Source organism: Meles meles, chromosome 11 (genome assembly GCF_922984935.1).
Source record: "Meles meles chromosome 11, mMelMel3.1 paternal haplotype, whole genome shotgun sequence".
Taxonomy (NCBI): Eukaryota; Metazoa; Chordata; class Mammalia; order Carnivora; family Mustelidae; genus Meles; species Meles meles.
The window spans coordinates 62,878,614-62,892,806 of NC_060076.1; the positions used below are offsets into that span (position 1 = coordinate 62,878,614).

At 39.5% G+C, this 14,193-nt stretch overlaps 1 protein-coding gene across 8 annotated transcripts in view; it reads right to left on the minus strand.

Moving 5' to 3' along the window:
• KDM4C (lysine demethylase 4C) overlaps positions 1–14,193 on the minus strand; it is a 510,176-nt gene that overhangs the window by 339,519 nt on the left and 156,464 nt on the right. Inside the window, exon 10 of one of the 8 annotated variants that reach the window (XM_046023273.1) lies at positions 953–1,307. The exons of the other annotated variants lie outside the window; for them this stretch is intronic. Within the exon in view, the coding sequence (XP_045879229.1) occupies positions 1,293–1,307 (15 nt within the window). The 3' untranslated portion in view covers positions 953–1,292. Of the gene's footprint in view, positions 1–952; positions 1,308–14,193 lie in introns of those variants that run through there. 8 annotated transcript variants of the gene reach the window in all.

Sequence of the window (14,193 nt, forward strand, 5' to 3'; positions counted from 1 at the left end):
CACTGAGCCACCCAGGCGCCCCATAGTTCTTCATATTTTTAAATGACATTATAACTCTGAGTTGAAATTTCCCCTACTTAACCATTTATTCATTGCTCATACTCAAGTATAATAAAAATCAGAATATTAAATAATAAGAACTACATAAAACCATCATAAAAACTGCACTCAAGAAGCAACAAGGCATACAAGTATTGATATTGTCCTCAGTTAAAGACAGCACATGGAAAAATGCAAACTGATCAATACAAATAAAAGACAAAATATAATGCCTAGAAGAATTAGCTGTAAGCACTAAATTTTGTAGATAGTGCCACAGAGAACTTATTGGTGCTCTAAGCTATCGTAGAAAATCACCCCTCCACAGAATCCAGAGTGTCCAGAAGACACTCTTGTTTTGCCTTCCTTGTTTTAGAAAGAGGCAAAAACTATTAACGGCCATAGTTATAGGGGAAAAAATTATAGTAAATTTAAAATAACAGATACGGCTAAATGAGGGAGAGAACTAGGTACTAGGCTTCTATATTATATGAGACTTTTTCAGGGTCTGCCTAACTGGGAACACCTTTGCTCTCTGAATTGGCTAACACTCTGATTCTTCTAATTACAAAGGTGTAGAACTATTAAAACAGTAATAGAGAGTAATCATGGGTTTCATCACCTATTCTTTATTCCCTTTGATATTTAAATATCAAAATCTTGTTCAGCAATATACCTTTATTACTTTGAGCTTTTGGCCTGAGTATGGTCCCTGGCTCTGGCAGAGAATGCTCTTTGGGGAAACAGCCCTATTAGGTAATTTCCAGGCTATAGTTATAACCAGCAGTCCTAAAAAGAGGTATGTTCTATCACCTTGCTCAGAGCACAGGAAGGATAGATTATCGATCCACCGATTAAGGTTTAATTATAGCCACTGACCTCAGGGAAATCCCATTAAAACTTTCTTTTGATTCAAAATGGTCCTATCAAATGATAAGTAAGAAAGACTCCTATACCAAAGCTTCAAATCAGGCATCTGCACATGTTGCTCTTGTTTCATTAGCAGAGAAGGTTATCTCAAAGAAAAGGGAACAATGACTTTGGTTGGTATGCCTTATTTAAGGAGCCCTAATTTAGGGGGATACCTGAGAGGCTCAGCTGGTTAAGTGTCCGGTCTTGGCTCAGGTCATGATTTCAGGGTCCTGGGATTGAGCCATGGGTCCTCGTTCAGTGGGAAGTCTGCTTGTCTCTCTCCCTTTCCTTTTGCACCGCCGCCCCAACTCATGCTCACAAGCACACTTTCTCTCTTTCTCTCAAATAAATAAAATCTTAAAAAAAAAAAAAGTCATGCTTAGCTCATCCACTAAGAAAGAAAAATCAGTATGTAGCTGGGCCAAGGGTTGGGATCTCACTAGAAGAATTTTTCTCAAGTATTCCTCTATGTAGCTTTTTCTTTAAGTTACCACATTTTATCAAAAGACTACGTAGATCCTTTGAGATAGCCACTATGTAAGAGAAAACAATCAGAAACCAAACCATATAGTTATGAAGTGAATCAAATGACCAGCAAGAGGATCAACTGCTGGGAAGCAGTAGTGTCCATATTCAAATCCAGCCCCAGAAGCTACAAATGGTGTTCCTTTTATCCCTGGTCATTTACTCATTGGTCATACTAAAGTACTGATATAGATTGCCTCCTAGCTCATGTGTGATCATATGTCTAACGACAGCTTTTGACAGCTTTTGAATGAAGTTAGGAACAGAACCACTATTTTAACATGACAGTCTCAGCAAGGCAGAATGATACTCCCAAAGAAAAATCAGCTTATTGGTGATAGAGGGAGAACTGACTGTATTCATAGGGCCCAATTTTTTTGTTTTCTTGCATTGTCCTCAAACATTGCAAACCACTTCCTTTTCTGCCGTGATATCTTACGCTTTACCATACAAGTTGATATGATGAGTTAAGTAGTGAAAGTGGATTTCAGATTCAGACTGGAAAGCTATAAGTTCTTGAGGAAGATTTTTAAATGTGGTAAATTTATACATTACATATGCAATTATTCTGTTCTGTGTAACAGAGCAGTCGTTGAATGTTAGCTGAAATGTAAAAAAGAGAACACTCTTTATGTAAGAAGAAAGCACTAAAATATAGGCAAGATTCCTAGGTTTGAGTCCTGGTTCTGATGTTTTTAACTAAATGGCCTTGGGCAAGAAGTCATTTAATCATTCAATAACTATTTCTTGTGCATCTATTATGTGCTGGGTAAAGAACACTAAATGATACTAATAATATTATTGATACTAATGATTTTTTTTCCTAAGATTTTATTCATTTATTTGACAGACAGAGATCACAAGTAGGCAGAGAGGCAGGTGGGGGTGGGGGGAAGCAGTCTCCCCACTGAGCAGAGAGCCCAATGTGGGGCTTGATCCCAAGACCCTGGGATCATGACCCGAGCTGAAGGCAGAGGCTTTAACCCACTGAGCCACCCAGGCGCCCCGATACTAATGATTTTTTAAATCCCTACTCTTACAGATCTCTCAACCTACTGCAAGGGAGACAAACAAATTAGGACATTATCAGCAGTATGTCAGACTGTAGTAAGAAGAAAAATAAGCTTAAAGGGGTACAAAGATTATGTGAGGAGGGAGTAGGAAAAAGTTGTTTCCATATTATTTTAAATAGAGTATCTATCTCTTTGATAATTTATATTCAGCTTTGATAACCCAAATATACTATTGTATAATTATATTATTATAAGAGATTAAGAGTTTATTTTATACTATTTTTTCATAATGAAAAAAAATAGGAGAAAAACTAAGAAGGAATATTTTTTTAAAAAGGATCCCCAAAACAATTACAAATCCAGTACATTAGACAAAAAGCTCATAGTTCACCTTAGAAATCGCTATATACAGTACTCTTTTACCTTTAACACTCGTCCTCTTCTAGAAGATCCTTTCCAACACTCTCTTACCCAATTCTACATGTGCCCAAAATACCTATTAATTCTTACAGAAAAAGGGCTATTAATAATATACTTGAAAGCTGTTGCACATCTCCAACTTACAAATCGATTCTACATTGATGGTTTAGAATCTAAAATACCTTTTAGCAAAGAAAAAATATTATATGATGTTGAAGGACCTCAATCCAAACAACAAAGGTCTATTTAATTCACTAAAGACCTGTGGTTTTCAACTCAAAGCATCCACCAGATTCAACTATGGGGATTTTTAAAATTCAAACACTTATAACCCCTTACCAGAGATCATTATCTTACTGGTCTGGGTGAGGCCAGGGCTCTGTACTTCTAAAGCCCCACAGGGATGAGGACAGCTTCTGGAGACTCTTAGCTCCAAAAGACAGATCACATCTGTCTTATTTTACTTCTTTAACCACAGCACAGAGCCCAGCACAAATAGAGCCTAAACATGCCATTTACTTTCCCAGCCTTCTTTACAGTTATGGCTAGCCACGGAATATAAAAGGAAGTTTTCAGGTGGATTTAAGGAAAGATTTTCCTCCCAAACAGAGGAAGGTGGGTGAACCACCTTCTCGTACTATCTCCTTTCTTCCTGTCCTTGGAGAGAACATGCCTGGGGTAAGCACTTGTGAACACTCTCCCACTAAGGCCAGTAGGACAGACAATAGGAAGAGCAGGGGACCTCATGGCAATGCTGAGCAGATACCAACCCTGGGACACCAACCTCTGAATCCCTCAAGTGCCAAACACCTATCTGGGACAGAGCCTTTTGTAGAATTTTTTACTATGTATTTACTATTATAAACACTGAATAAATATGGAAAAGGTAAAAGAGATGGTTAAGAAAAAAATCCCAAAGTTTCAAAAGTCCTCCAATAGAATCTGGTTCTTAATAATCATAAAAACAGGTAGGTGTGCCCTCAATTTCATTCTAACTCCCCAATTAGGGTGCAAGTTCCCCTTCACAACTTACACAGTAGACAGGATCATTCTAAATCCTCAAGAATCTTAAAAATAATTTCACAAATCTCATAGTAGACTGGCACCTATTTAATCCACCGTAATCAGGGAGATAAGTCCAAAAGGAAATAGCACACTAGGGGGTTAACCTTCTGCCTCTGATCCCAGCCTCACCATGCTCATTTTACACATCATTTCTCTTCTCTTCCCTCCTCCATTTGAAAAAGGGGGTGATAGAGGGCAGAAGGCATCGGATTATCTATGAACTGACACTATCACAGAAATGGCAAGAAATAAAATGGATAAAGTGCCCTGGACAAGGCCAGCATATCATGAACAATCAATCTCACCAATCATTACTATTGAACCCATATGAAAGTATTTTTTTTCTCAGTAGAGTATGTAAGTTATTCAAAAAAGCCAATTTACTTTTCTTTTTTTCAAAGATTTTACTTATTTGAGAGAGAGAAACTGAGTGAGAGTGAGAAAGAGACACAGCACAAGCTGGGGACAGAGGCAGAGTGAGAAGCAGACTCCCTGCAGGGATCGTGATGCAGGGACTTGATTCCATGATATCTGGTATCATAACCTGAGCTGAAGGCAGATGCTTAACCAACTGAGCCACCCAGGAGCCAGCCAACTTGCTTTTTCTTAAGGTCCTGACTTAAACTAAAGCCTCAAAAATAGACATTACATTGATTTCAGTTTAGCAACTAAACATCAGGGTCATAAACCATGTAACACAAATCCCAAAATTTGGCAAATTTAAATTAGCAATAAATAAAATCAGGCACCCTAGCTCTGAGGGTTTGAGGTCCAGATATCTCTCCTGCAGACACAATATTTACTAATCAAATGGCTTTCTACTATACAACTTGACATCTAGGATTTTCTGAATCCCACAATTCAGTACTTTACCAGAATAAAATGAGGACATAATATGAATATTTTCTCTCTTAATACCTCTTCCACATATATAATTACTAATTCCCCAGTCAGAGTACAAGCTCCAAAGGACATAACTTCATAGATTTTGTTTCTCTGTATGGTTTTTTATACTCTATGTTGTACCACCAGTGACCAGGAAATAGAAACAAAGTAGAGGTAAAAAGAGAAAATGAGAATATAAAATCTCTGTGCTCCTAAAGTTTGTATTATATAGGCCACATCAGACATTCAAAACTAAAATGCAGGACTATTAGTCTACATTTCCTTTCCTTCATATGCTTAAAGAATACAGAAATTCTGTGATCTAAAGCATATTAAAATATAACATAGGGACTCACCACTAAAATGATTCCTGATTGTTTTTAAAAAGACTGCCCAAGATTAAAGATTTTTTTGGAAGGGTGCTTCCTGATTTAAAAATAACAAAATCCAATTCTAGAAAAGGATTAAAGTATAAAATGGAATGAAGCTCTACCACAGCTCTTGTATATAAGACAATTTAATAACTGAAATCCACTCCTGATTAAAGGGAAATCAATTTCAAAATTCTATCTTTTTAAACTTGTTCAAACATTTAAGGATTCAAATGTCAGAAAGCTTTAACTTATATTATGAAACGCTCCTAAAGTTCATGAAAGAACATTCCCAGCTCTGCAGTATAATTTTTCAGCTTTTTGGCATATCATCTTAATAGATTATCACTTAAAATAAAATTAATGCAAAATAAGAGGTATCATTTTAGAGCCACCAACTATTACCTTTCCTTCCAAAAAGATTACATGATTTATTGTGCCATAGATAAGTCTCTCATACTGCACACGTGGTCATAAATATACTACTTCTGATGGTGTAGGCTAGGTATCACTGTCCCCAACACAATGATTCTTTTTTACTCAAGAAAATCAGTACAGTAAATAACTTTTCTTCCCTTTGAGACAATCACAGTGCTTGAGGCTGCTGCAACATGAAAACAAAATATCTTCACAAATGTCTCCAAACAGTCAAGCTGAAAATCTAAGCCAAAGTTTCATTTAACAGCCTGTCAGTTTTTTGATGTGAAGCTAATGAATGCAGTGGCAAACAAATCCATCAAACCTAACATCAAAACAACTGCACTTCATCCTACCAAACAGAAAAATGAAATACAACCTGCAGGCCAACTCTTTGATTCAGCCTAGACAAGAAGCAGACCTGTGAGTGCCATCACAGCTGCTGCACCAAAGTAATCATGGACTTCATTTCACCACAGAAGGAGAGAAGGCTCCAGAAATGGAAAACATTCATCTCAAATATGCATCAATATCTTATTTCAATTGCTAAAGTGTTACATAGTTTTACATCTCAACCAGAAAAAAATACAGCATTTCAATCTAGATTACTCAAGTTCAAAATTATAAAGATGCCTAAAATAAATAACTAGATAGTATGTTCTATTCATACTACAGTTTTGAAAATGGAGGTTTATTAAAAGCTCTTCTGTTCTTTATGAAAGCTCCTTGAAGACAAAGAAAACACATCTTTCTTCTTTGTAAAAACACATGGCACAATTCCTGTTGCAAAGGAGGAACTCACTGAGCACTCTCTGAAGCTGAACTCTGCCTAACTCAGTAGGCAAATGGGCACGTAGCTATCTAGAACATTCCTCTCAATTTTTCTTCAGTGAAAACCTTACCTCTGATCAATGTAATGGGGGAAATTACATAAACCCCTTCTTAGGTAGGTGAGTTCTCTTAAAGGAAAGGCCTTTCTGTTCTAGAGTATAATTTTCTGAATAAAAATCACCAATATCTCCAATATTACCAGTGACCCTGGGGTTATCTTTTCAAACCCAATGTTTTGGGTTTTTTGTTTTGTTTTGTTTTTTCAATTAAAAAATTGGGTTTTGGAGGAGGAGGGGCAAGATGGTGGAGAAGTAGGAGACCCTGCTTCAACCAGTCCCCTAAAGTGAGCTAATTATCTACCAGAACACTCTGAACACCCATGAAATCAGCCTGAGATGTAAGATTACACACTTCCGGATCTCTATGGGGGCAGAAGATATCAGTGGAGAGGTAAAGCAGAGTGGGAATGCTCAGACTGATGTCGGAGGATAAACAGAAGGGTGAAGGAACCACCCACTGGAAAGTCATACCACAATACGAAAGCGCTCTGTGGTTTGGGACCAGCATTAACTTGGAGTCTGGTTGAAGGTACTCAAAAAGAGCAAAAGAGTTTAAGGGGCAACTGGTAGAATCGGACAGTCAGGGGCCTAAGCCCATGGACCCAGGATGACCACTGCCAGCGACCACCTGTGCCAGAGAGTGTGGCAGAGCCTCCATGGTCCCTGAGCGCACCACTGCTGGGCTGGACGCACTCCCACCCTCGTAGTGTGAGAGAGTCTGGTATGGGCGCCAGCCGGCACTCTTCTGCACTCCCCTGAACTCCCCAAACTGTGAGAGGGCTGTGAATGCACTCCCCCCAAACCTAAGGGAGCTTGGTGTGTGCACTAGCCAGCTTTCTCTAGGACCGGCTGAGGATATAGTTGGTCCCAGTCTGCACTTGAGAGAACCCGCTAATCTCTGGTCCTGATCCCTAGGCAGCAGCAGCCTTCTGCAACCCACCCAACCAGTCCCAGCAAAGGCAGACACAGGAAGCAGGCTCCCTGGACCAATACTGCTGGAGGTTTTAGTGGCACAGGAGTGCAGGCACCTCCTATGACCACTGAGACGGTGGCTGGGGGCACTCACCGCCTGTGGGAGGTTGTGCCGTTCAGCAGACATTGCAGAGGGGGCATCTGTGTTCTGGACCACCCAAAGGGGAGCAGACTGAGGCTCCCCTCTGAGGCAGAGGTCTGGGTGCAGTATGCTTTCCACTAAACCTCAAAAAGCCATCAAACAACAAAACTCTCTAGAGTACAAAAAGCCTGAAAAACCGGTTTCCACAGAGCCCAGTCACTTGATCGGGGGCAGGATGACTCAACCCAAGCAAGACTGACTGAAAAACAACGCGGCAGGCCCCTCCTCCAGAAAGCAAGCCAAAAGAACAAGCGGACAACCTCCACAGGGTCCCCATAAAACAGTAAAATCCTAACAGGAGGGGAAAGTAATATATTAAGCTCCCGGTATTGCGCTAAAACCTGTATATTTCATAGGTACAATTTTTTTTAATTTGTTTTCATAATCCTTGTTTTTTTTAAACTTACTTACCATTACAACTAGAGGTTTAATACAACATATTCCATAATAACCTTTTAACTTGAACTTTTTTCTTACATAGACCTGTTTTTCTTTTCTATTTTTTTAATATACATATAGATATAAGCTTCAAGGTAATCCTCTTTCCCTAATCAATACTACCCCTATACATAAATCAGTTTTAATTTCCCTTTATCTTGGTAAGGTTGATTCCTTTAACAAAGATACCAAGATACACCCAAGAAGAATCAAAATAACCTTCCTCACCCACCTCAAGGATTTATAACTATCCTCCCATCTTCTTCTTCTGTCAGTGTTTCTATGTATTTGTTTTTGCTAGTATTATAGAAATCTTATCCTTGGGGTTCATTTGGGCTGGGTTCTGTTTTTTCTTTTTTTCCTTGTCATTTACGTTTGTTGGTCTTTTTGTTTGTCCGTTTTGTTTATATACCTCATAAATCTTACTTTTAGGGCTCATTCTGATGGGTTTTCTCTTCTCTCTCTCTCTCTCTCTTTTTCTCTTTTTTCTTTCTTTTTGTTGGTGAATTCCAATTGCTCCGAAATGTTCCAGGGTGCACCTTGCCTGGATCGTGGTTGATATATTCCCTTACATCCCTTCAACCACCACTCACCAAAATGACTAGGAGGAGGAACACCCAACAGAGGAAAAATTCAGAGACTGTGTCCTCTCCATCAGAACTATTGAATATCTACATAAATAGTATGTCGGAAAGGGAATACAGGGTAACAGTTATCCAGGCAATGGCTAGGTTGGAGAAAACCATTAGTGACAACATAGAATCTCAAAGGGCAGAAGTGACAACTGCCCGGGAAAAAGTTAATAATGTAATAAATGAGACCCAAACTAATCTAAATACTCTAACAGCTAGGATAACTGAGGCAGAATATGGAATTAGTGATCTAGAGGACAAAATGATAGAGAAAAAGGATCAGGAGGAGGCATGGAACAAATAGCTTAGAAGCCATGAAAACAGAACTAGGGAAATAAATGATGTCATGAAACATTCCAATGTCAAAATTATTGGGATCCCTGAGGGGCTGGAAAAAGACAGAACTAGAAGATAATAGTTGAACAACTACTGGATGAAAATTTTCCCAGTCTGAGAAATGGATCAAGCGTTCGGGTCCTAGAGGCAGAAAAAATACCGACCAAGAACACCCTGCCTCAAGGCACTTAATTATGAATCTCACGAATCATAATTTTGACAGGAGCTTCTGAGGGCAGCTAGGAGGAAAAGATTCCTTATGTATAGAGGAAGGTCCACCAGAATAACATCAGACCTGTCAACAGAAACCTGGCAAGCCAGAAAGGGCTTGAAAGACATATTCAGGGCTTTAAATGAGAAGAACATGCAGCCAAGAATACTTTATCCAGCAAGGCTGACATTCAAAATGGATGTTAAAATAAAGAGCTTCCAAGACCGGCAAGGTTTAAAAGAGTATGTGACCACCAAGTTGGTACTAAAGAAATATTAAGGGGGGGTTCTATAAAAGAAGAAAGAACCCAAGAGTGACATAGACCAGAAATTTACAAAGACAATCTATACAAATAAGGACTTCACAGGCAACATGATGTCAATAAAAACTTATCTTTCAATAATCACTCTCAATGTGAACAGCCTAAATGCTCCCATAAAATGGCAGAGGGCTGCAGATTGGATAAAATGACAGAACCCATCCATATGCTGTCTACAAGAGACACAATGGGAACCTAAAGATACACCCAGACTGAAAGTGAAGGGATGGAGAAGCACCTTTCATCCAATGGGCCTCAAAAGAAAGCTGGGATAGTGATTCTCATATCAGACAAATTAGATTTTAAACTAAAGACTGTAGTCGGAGATCCAGAAGGACACTACATCATTCTTAAAGGGTCTATCCACCAAGAAGATCTAACAATTGTAAATATTTATGCCCCCCATATGGGAGCAGTCAACTACATAAGACAACTGTTAATCAAGATAAAGAGACATAGTGATATGAATACATTAATAGTAGGGAATCTTAACACGCCACTCTCAGTAACAGACAGATCATCCAAGCAGAAAAGCAATCAAGAAACGAGAGCTTTGGGGTGCCTGGGTGCCTCAGTGGGTTAAGCCCCAGCGTTCGGCTCAGGTCATGATCTCGGGGTCCTGGGATCAAGTCCTGCATCAGGCTCTCTGCTCACTGGAGAGCCTGCTTCCCCCTCTCTCTCTACCTGCCTCTCTGCCTACTTGTGATTTCTCTGTGTGTGTGTCAAATAAATAAATAAAATATTTAAAAAAGAAAGAAACAAGAGCTTTGAATGACACTTAGACCAGATGGACCTCATAGATATATACAGAATGTTCCACTCTAAAACAACAGAATACTCATTCTTCTCAAGCACACATGGAACTTTCTCCAGAATGGAGCACATACTGGATCACATATCAGGGCTCAACTGATACCAAAAGATTGAGATTATTCCCTGCATATTCTGAAATCACAATGCTTTGAAACTGGAAATCAACCACAAGAGAAAGTTTGGAAGGAATTCAAACACTTGGAAGCTAAAGACCACCCTGCTTAAGAATGTTTAGATGATGTGGGCACCTGGGTGGCTCAGTGGGTTAAGCCGCTGCCTTCGGCTCAGGTCATGATCTCAGGGTCCTGGGATCGAGTCCTGCATCGGGCTCTCTGCTCGGCAGCGAGCCTGCTTCCCTCTCTCTCTCTCTGCCTGCCTCTCTGTCTACTTGTGATCTCTCTCTGTCAAATAAATAAATAAAATCTAAAAAAAAAAATTATAAAAAAAAAAAAAGAATGTTTAGATGATGATATGGTAAATGCTGTGAACTGTGTAAGCCTGACGATTCACAGACCTGTATCCCTGGGGCAAATAATACATTACATGTTAATAAAAATAAATAAAAAAAGAAGAAATGAAAAAGAAAAAAAAGAATGTTTGGAACAACCAAAAATCAAAGAAGAACTTAAACAATTCATGGAAACCAATGACAATGAAGACACATTACTCCAGAACCTATGGGATAAGGCAAAGGGGGAAATACACAGCCATCCAAGTCTCACTCAAAAAACTGAAAAATTCAGAATATACCAGCTCTCTTTACACCTTAAATAACTGGAAAACCAACAAAAAATTAAGCCAACCCCACAAACAAGAAGGGAAATAATCAAGATTAGAACAAAGATCAATGAGATAGAAACCACAGATACAGTAGAACATATCAACAAAACTAGAAGCTGGTTCTTTGAAAGAATCAGTAAGATCGATAAACTGCTGGCCAAACTAATCCAAAAGAGGAGAGAGAGGACCCAAATTAATAAAATTATGAATGAAAGGGGAGAGATCACAACTAACACCAAGGGAATAGAAACAGTTATCAGAAATTATTATCAATAGCTATATGCCAATGAGTTCAGCAACCTAGATGAAATGGATGGATTCCTGGAAACCTATTAACTTCCAAGACTGAAACAGGAAGAAATTGACAACCTGAATAGACCAATATCTAGTAATGAGATTGAAGCAGTGATCAAAAACCTCCCAAAAAACAAGAGCCCAGGACCTGATGCATTCCCTGGGGAATTCTACCAAACATTCAGAGAAGAAATAATACCTATTCTCCTGAAGCTATTTCAAGAATAGATAACAGAAGGAAAGGTTCCAGACTCTTTCTATGAGGCCAGCATTACACTAATCCCCAAACTAGGCAAAGACCCCATCAAAAAGGAGAATTTCAGACCAATATCCCTGATGAATATGGATACCAAGATTCTCAACAAGATCCTAGCTGATAGGATCCAACAGTACTTTAAAAAGATTATCCACCATGACCAGGTGGGATTTATCCCTGGGACACAAGGGTGGTTCAATATTCACAGATCAGTCAATATGATAGAACAAATCAATAAGAGAAGAGACAAGAACCGCATGGTCGTTTGAATTGATGCAGAAAAAACATTTGACAAGATACAGCATCCATTCCTGATTAAAATGCTTCAAAGTATAGGGATAGAGGGAACATTCTTCAACTTCATAAAATCTATCTATGAAAAACCCACAGCGAATATCTTTCTCAATGGGGAAAGCTGGCAGATATCCAAGATCTATAGAGAACTTCTCAAACTCAACACCCAAAAAACAAATAATCAAGTCAAAAAATGGACATAAGACACGAACAGACACTTCTCCAAAGAAGACATACAAATGGCTAACAGATACATGAAAAAATGTTCATCATCATTAGCCATCAGGGAGATTCAAATCAAAACCACGTTGAGATACCACCTGACACCAGTTAGAATGGCCAAAATTAACAAGGCAGTAAAAAACAAGTGTTGGAGAGGATGTGGAGAGAGGGGAACCCTCTTACACTGCTGGTGGGAATGCAAGCTGGTGCAGCCACTTTGGAAAACAGTATGGAGATTCCTCAAAAAATTAACAATAGAGCAAGCCTATGACCCTGCAATTGCACTACTGGGTATTTACCCCAAAGATACAGATGCAGTGAACAGAGGGGCCACCTGTACCCCAATGCTCATAGCAGCAATGGCCACAGTTGCCAAACTGTGGGAAGAACCAAGATGCCCTTCAACAGACAAATGTATGTATGGTCCATATATACAATGGAGTATTATGCCTCCATCAGAAAGGATGAATATCCAACTTTTGTATCAACATGGACAGGACCGGAGAAGATTATGCTGAGTGAAATAAGTCAAGCAGAGAGAGTCAATTATCATATGGTTTCACTTACTTGTGGAGCGTAAGGAATAACACAGAGGTCACTGAGTGAAGGAGAGGAGAAGTGAGTTGGGGGAAATCAGAGGGAAAGACAAACCATGAGAGACTGTGGACTCTGAGAAACCAACTGAGGGTTTGGAGGGGAGAGGGGTGGACTATTGGGAGGGCCTGGTGGTGGGTATTAAGGAGGGCACGTATTGCATGGAGCACTGGGTGTGGTGCATAAACAATGAAGCTTGGAACATTGAAAAAATAAAATAAAATTTTTAAAAAACAGGGTTTTGTAAAGCTCTTTTCTAAGTCATCAAATAAGAAATATTGGTTTGTAACATACAAAATATAACCAGTACAGACCCACATGCTGTACCAAATTAATTCTATCCCACAAAGAGACTGTCTTGGAAGCTTTTATATATTCTTACCTGTGACAGGTAAAGGAGATCTCATTTCCCCTAGTCCTTCAACTATGAAAAAACCATGCCATTATTTTTTAAATTATCTGCCCCCCTCAAAAGCATAACTCATCCCTTGTGAATAATAACTATTTCTTTTTTTTAATTAGAGGCTTAAAATAAATTTTTTTAAGTACATGTGTTTGTAGGTACCCTAATCCCAAATAACCATAAAAACATAAAGTCATAAAACTTTGGGTACTTGAAGGGGAAATATTTATAGATAGATAGGACTTACAGGACCCCTCAGATGCTACTATACAGAAATATAAAACTAGCCCTGAGTATAATAATAGCTATCATTTAGAATAAACTAGATAAAGCAAAGAATTCAGTAGGCAAAACTTCGTTAGTTTAAGAATTAACTTAGGCGGGCACACTTGAAGATGGCAGGGAAATAGGAGGAGGCACCGTTTCAACCTGTACCCTAAAGTGAGCTGATTACCTACCAAAGAACTCCGATCACCCATGAAATCAGCCTGAGAATCAGAATTATACATGTCTGGATCTCTACAGGAGCAGAAGACTCCAGTGGCAGGTAAAGCCGACTGGGAGCATCGGACTGATATCGGAAGATAAACAAAAGGGGGAGGGAGCCACCAGAGGTGACTGACTGGAAAGTAATACCCCAATACGAGAGTGCCCTGCGTCTGGGGACCAGCATTAACTTGGAGTCTGGTTGAAAGCACTCAAAAAACAAAGAGCAAAGGATCGCGGGGGGGGGGGGGGGGGGATAGTGGGAACCTGGGCAGTTAGGGTCAGGGATCTAAGTCCCCAGACCCAGGACAGCCTCCCCTGGTGCTGAGCCAGAGACAGTGTGGCAGAGAAATCAGGTCTCCGTCCCTGAGCCGCCAGTGCAGCTGAACGCCAGCGCGCCCGAGAACCAGTGGGGTCTGGCTCCCGTGAGGGACTGGGAACCTGGCCAGACGGCAATCCTGAAA